Source organism: Nanorana parkeri, unplaced genomic scaffold (genome assembly GCF_000935625.1).
Source record: "Nanorana parkeri isolate BGI_ZX_2015 unplaced genomic scaffold, ASM93562v1 scaffold56, whole genome shotgun sequence".
NCBI classification, from domain to species: Eukaryota; Metazoa; Chordata; class Amphibia; order Anura; family Dicroglossidae; genus Nanorana; species Nanorana parkeri.
This window is the reverse complement of record NW_017306324.1, coordinates 1,061,094-1,067,702: the sequence shown is the minus strand read 5'-3', so window position 1 is coordinate 1,067,702 and position 6,609 is coordinate 1,061,094. Positions and strand designations below refer to the sequence as shown.

The 6,609-nt window shown below is 45.5% G+C and overlaps 1 protein-coding gene across 1 annotated transcript in view; it reads left to right on the top strand.

The window, feature by feature from the left end:
* Positions 1-3,585, top strand: part of LOC108804416 (probable G-protein coupled receptor 22) — a 124,205-nt gene extending 120,620 nt beyond the window's left edge. Inside the window, exon 4 of the mRNA XM_018576137.1 lies at positions 1,828-3,585. Within this exon, the coding sequence (XP_018431639.1) occupies positions 1,878-3,167 (1,290 nt within the window). The 5' untranslated portion in view covers positions 1,828-1,877 and the 3' untranslated portion in view covers positions 3,168-3,585. The remainder of the gene's footprint in view (positions 1-1,827) is intronic.
* Positions 3,586-6,609: the final 3,024 nt, after the last annotated feature.

Below are 6,609 nucleotides of genomic sequence, written 5' to 3'. Positions count from 1 at the left end.
TATATGGGGGGGTGCATTATCTGGGGGGGGTGCATTATCTGGGGGGGTCCATTATGTGGCATCAGATACAAAAAAGGATGAAAAAAGGGTAAAACCAGTAGTTTAAAAAAAAATGTTCATGATAGGCGGTGCCTAAGCAGATTTCTCATCCTCCAGCTTAGGTTTAGATCTACTTTACCTGCATGGCTCGAGTGGCCCTTTACCCCCCGCACTCTCATCTCAGCATCTCATCATCAATATACATCGTGCGCGGCATCATCCCATCAGTCATACAGCGAGATGATTCACCGCGCGCCAGAGATTATTCCCACGTCAAATCCACTTTGTTTGTCTATTCATCTGGCATCGCCGCAGACTTCTCCAATGCGAGGCATGCTCTGAATCCAAACCCGGCTCCGGCTAATGAGGAAATGTAGCGCCGGAGCACGCAGCACACACCGCTGTGGGCCTTGTGCGCATTGTTCCCTTGCACGATACAGCAGAGGACGCCCACTCGCAGCAGGCTCCCGACGCCAGAGTGCTGGAGCACGCTTCAAAGCAACACCTTACCATTCTATTCAGGGATCTTCTCCATACAATGTTACCGTCTCGGTGTCAGAGAATTCTAAGAGAGAAAAATGATCAGGCTTACTCAGAATCCCCAACTGAAGTTGGGCGCTCGGTCATGGACCGAACCCCCGTCAGTATCAGGAGAGAGGAGGGGACCGGGCGGCATACCTTATACCGCCGGTGATCGATCGAACGTTCAAACTTATAGAGTTCTGGGACCGCATTACTTCTGGTTTCCTTAGAACTACGAGGTTTGCACACAAAACTTCTTCTGCACGAGCGTCATCTGCGGCATTGCTCTTTACACATGCACCACCACAGCAATAAAGTAATAAAATGAAGTGGGATCACAGTAATCAAGCACGTTATTTATCTCCGGTGCCCCACTCAAGCGGTGGCCATATTGAGTGGGGCACCGGAGATAAATAACGTGCTTGATTACTCTGATGCCACTTCATTTTATTACTTTATTGCTTTGGTCTATGTGTATAGGGCAATGCCGCGGATGACGCTCGTGCACAACAAATTTCTTGCCCAAAAGTCGTAGTTCTGAGGAAACCAGCGGTCCCACAACTCGATAAGTTTTTACTATCGACAGAACACCGGGTGACTGTCTCCTCCTCTCTCTGCCGACGTCCATCACCAAGATGGCCGCCGGCAGGTATCAGAATACTGCCGCTCGTGCACGATGACGTCATCGCGGGGTGACACTCGGACACCGCACTGGGTGTCACCCAGCCTCGGGACGCCCCTGTTCTTATATAATGTTGCTGTCTGTTGGAACACGTCAGGAATGTATTCATGCAGACTTTTATAATGTCTGAAAGGTCCACTTTAAGAAATGTAACATAACGCTGGACTTGTATATAAAAGAGAAAATAATCAAAACATTGAGTAAGCTACTTTGGTGATTAAGAAGCAGTCCTCCTCCTTCTCCTGATTGCTATATAATTTGGCTGATTTGAGATGAGTGGCCATAAAGGTGGCAAACAGCCGATGACTTGAATACATGCGTCAGTCCTCCATTACTGGCTGGTGTCTATCTTTGCCATGGCAGCATGACATCAGCATGAAAACTGCCTCTTGCAATTTTAAATAAGAAGAACAATCCATTTCCTACTACACACAGCTATGGATGAGACTTTGCCCCTACAAGATTGCACGGATAGTACATTTTGGAAGAGCTGAAATGATCAAATTGATTTGAGGGTATAGTGCTGAAAACTTGGAATCACGTCATTCATCAATATACTAATTTGTTTATTTCTCTTCTTACAGGTGGATGGACTGAAGAAATTCCTCATTCCTAGGACTATGCAGAGGACAGAATGGTGTCAGCCACGGAGACAGATATGTACGACGCCATCTTGGAAACTAACGATGGATCCAGCTCCGATGCCAGCTGGTACTTTCCGTATCCGCTGGGCTTCCAGGTGTCCCTCACCAGCTTCCTCATGTTGGAGATTGTATTGGGTTTTAGCAGCAACTTGACAGTCCTCGTGCTTTACTGCATGCAGTCCAACCTGGTGGATTCGGTCAGCAACATGGTGACCATGAACCTTCACGTCTTGGACATCATCATCTGTGTGATCTGTGTGCCGCTGACCATAGTCATCATCTTGATTCCTCTAGAGCAGAACATAGCTCTAGTTTGCTGCTTCCATGAGGCCTGCGTCACCTTCAGTAGCATTGCAACAGCCATCAACGTCCTGGTCATCAGTCTGGACAGGTACGATATCTCCGTGAGACCCGCTAATCGGGTCCTCACCCCCAGCAGGATGGTGCTACTCCTGTCCTGTGTCTGGTTTGTCTCGCTCATGGTCTTCTTCATCCCTTTCTTCGAGGTGCATTTTTTTGGTGACCCAGATCACATTGCCACCTGGCAGAACCGGACTTTGCTCTGCGTGAGCGTCAATGAGTATCACACGGAGGTGGGAATGTACTACCACCTAGTCATTCAGATCCCCATCTTCTTTGCAGCAGTGGCTGTAATGCTGGTCACCTATTCCAAAATCCTGCAGGCCCTCAACATTAGGATCGGCAACCACTTCAAGAGGAGCCAACGCCGGAAAACCAAGAAGAAGAAGAAAAGGAAACCTTCGGACCAAAGCATCGTGGCGGAGACCAAGAGACTGGCTCCTCCTGTTATCCAGAACCCACCCATGAGGGTACAGGCTTCTGTGTCTGTCATCATCGCCTTAAGGCGCGCAGTCAAACGCCACCGGGATCGCCGAGAACGTCAGAGACGTGTCTTTAGGATGTCTCTCATTATCATCACAACCTTTCTTCTCTGCTGGGCCCCCTTATCTATTGTGAACCTTCTGATCCTCTGCCTGGGACCCAGTGATTTCATGGTAAAACTGCGCATCTGCTTTATCACCATGGCCTACGGCACAACTATTTTCCACCCTCTGCTGTACGCCTTCACTCGCCAGAAATTCCGCAACGTCTTGAAGAATAAGATGAAGAAGAGAGTGGTTTCAGTATTGCAAGTAGACCCGGCTCCCGGGGGGACGGTTATACACAACTCTTGGATAGAGCCCAAAAAGGGAAGGAAAGCAAAGCTGGAGTGTAGCGAGGGGACTGACCGATGTCTCACAGATGCCGTAAAGGAGTGATCCGTTTCGATGCCGGTGTTACAAAGACATTATTATGGCAGAGGGGTTAATGGCGGATATAAGTGCACAATTTTGTTTTCTTCAACTCTCATTCTTTATACGAACGGGTGAGCAGCGTATGATATCGGTTGTAGCCATAAACTATGACCTAGCTCCATTTCAAAAGCACTGCCGTGTTACCTCTGTGGCTTGGCTCGCCACAAGTCCATTCAACCCATCCGATACAGGATGGATAATCCAGGTGATCCGTACCCCGTTATGCTGGGGCAGCTGCAGTGAGTTTTTTTCGAGTCATCCTTGAGTCGTTTGTCAGAACTTGGCAATTCGAGAATCTACAAGTTTTTCTAGTGAGTAGAACCGCATGTCTTGATGTGTCAAGAATCAGTCCTAGGACGGCAATTCCTTCCTCCGAGTCAATGAAAATAGACACACATCAAAGAAACAGGACCTTCTAACAGAACTTGTATTTTTCTACCGATAATATATTTGATTTTAACATCAACGCAGCCGAGAACTGTAAATTTAGGACTGTAAAAAAAAAAATTATATCAACAATATTTGTTTTATAGTTAAAAAAAAAAAAGAATATATATATAGAGTGTGTTGTCTAAATATTCAGTCTGGCTTAAGCCTCTCTAGGGACACTTTAGTAAATGTGCGTTAGTTTGCACATATTTTAAATCCACGACTAAAAGTCAATGTATTCTTCCACTTTTCTTAAAAAAAGGACAGAAAGAAACAAAAATAATCAATGTAACCTTCCATTTTATCGAGGCATTTAAACTAGAGCCAGCGGCTGTTTGCACCAGGTTTTCTGCAATACGCAAAGGGTGCAGTTCTGACATTGTGAATGGTTCGCTGTCTGTTTCATCCATGTTGTACGTCTATAGGAGATAGTCAGCTCATTAAAGCACAATAGGATGTATGTGTCGGCAATATTATGACAATATCGGTGCAAAAAAAATTAAGTAATGCAAGGGAACTTCAGCAACAGTTGACAGAGGCTGAGGAGTTCAATCCCTTCAATGATTAATGTGTGATAATGTACCTGGAAAGCCATTGTGTGCACCATGCGGGCTGCACTACCAGGAATAGGACTGGAAAAGGGCACATTTTGGAAGGCAATATTTTTGTGAAAAGTGGAAAAGCACATGTATAGTGAGACATTCCTTGACTGAAGGTACGTTTAGAGAGGCATTCCTTGACTGAAGGGTGGACAAGGGCACGTTTAGAGAGGCATCCCTTGACTGAAGGGTGGTCAAGGGCACGTTTAGAGAGGCATCCCTTGACTGAAGGGTGGACAAGGGCACGTTTATAGAGGCATCCCTTGACAGAAGGGTGGACAAGGGCACGTTTAGAGAGGCATTCCTTGACTGAAGGGTGGACAAGGGCACGTTTAGAGAGGCATTCCTTGACTGAAGGGTGGACAAGGGCACGTTTAGAGAGGCATTCCTTGACTGAAGGGTGGACAAGGGCACGTTTAGAGAGGCATTCCTTGAATGAATTGTGAAACAGGGCACATATTGAGAGTGAAGGTGGAAAAGGGCACATATCCCGAGGCATCGATCAATAGAATGTAAAGCAAAGCTTGACTTGGGTGAAGGGTGGGAAAGTCACATAAAGAGAGGCATCCCTTGACTGAAGGTTGGACAAGGGCACGTTTAGAGAGGCATCCCTCAACTGAAGGGTGGACAAGGGTACATATAGAAAGCCATCCTTTGAGTGAATTGTGAAACAGGGCACGTATCGAGAGTGAAGGAGGAAAAGGGCACATATAGTGAGGCAACACTTGATGAAAAGGTGGGAAAGCCACATACAGGGAAGCATTTCTTAACAAGGGGGTACAAGGGCACATTTAGAGAGGCATTCCTTGAGTGAAGGGCGGACAAGGACACATTTATAGAGGCATCCCTTGAGTGAAGGATGGACAAGGACAAATTTTGAGAGGCATCCCTTGAGTGAATTGTGGAACAGGGCACATCTCAAGAGGCATTATGTAATAGAAAGTAAAGTAAAGCTTTACTTGAGTGAAGGGTGGAAAGGGCACATATAGTGAGGAAACCCCAGAGTAAATGGTGGATAGGCCACATGCTGCAAGGCATCTCTTCACAGACGTTGGACAAGGGAACATTTAAAGAGGCATCCCTTGAGTGAAGTGTGGAGCAGGGCACATATCCAGAGACATTATGTAAAAGAATGGAAAGTAAAGCTTCACTTGAGTAAATGGTGGATAGGCCACATCCTTTACCGAACGGAGGACAAGGGAACATTTAGAGAGACATCCCTGGAGTAAAGTGTGGAAAAGGGCGCGTATTCAGAGGCATTGTTTAATAAACAAGTATGTGCCCTTTTCTACGTATCATGGTAGTAAGACATGGCAGACATGTGTAGAGAGGGGTCTGAGGCATTTTAGAGATGCCAAAGACGAGTTCAAGAAGGTATTCCTAGAGTGAAGGGTGGTAGAGGGCACATAAAGAGAGGCAACCCTTGACCGAGAGGGTGGACAAAAGCACATACAGAGTCATCCATTGATCAAAGTGTTGGGAAAGGGTACATACAGAGGCAACATTTGATAGGCGTGTGCTTTCCTATACATGGCCTTTTCTACCAATCAGTGTAGGGATATGGTGTGGGCTGTCCCTTTAAGTGGCCTGTTTAGGAACAGGGGAAGGAGTTTTCAGTAGCCTACAGTGGTGAGGCAAAAGATTGATGATGGTTTGCACATTGCTCCATGCTTTATTAATAAAAGACTCAGAAGCCATAACAAACCAGCCTGATTTTTTTTTCACTGCAACCATGCCAATAAAACAAGATTTTGGTTCGGCTGTTGATTTTGCGCATTGCTTGTCGCCATATAAAGAAGCATCTAGCGGCAAAAAATGATTCATCAAAACTTCTCAGCGATGTGACCAGTTCTTAGGGAACCCATAAACTATACATTTGTACTCTGTAACATAGAGCAACCAATCAACTTTTATTAGCTCATGCACTATGAACAGCTGATTGGCTGCTATAGGTTATTGCACATCATTTCTCTTCCCCCTAACTTTTTAAAGTGGACCTGTCAAGAAAACTCAATGGCGTGCCGTAAACTTACTATGTCGGGCAGCTAACAGTCATTAATCTTTTTTTTATTTTTTATTAAAGTTTCATACATAAGATACATAACATATGACATCTCATAAGAATCAAATTTGGTCGACATTCAATCAGAGGACATAAAAGATTCCACATTTTGGTGACGGGTTGCTTCAGTACAAAGTGGGATGTTCCCCTATTACATCTTGACCATCCTATATCATTAGGCTAAGTCTTTACATATTGTACCATTTGCTATCTGCTCTGGTATTTCACCCTTTACGGAACTCCATGTCCGACGGATATCCGCCAATATGATAAACCTTAAAGGAGAACTATGAGGCGAGTGATTTCCACTCACCTC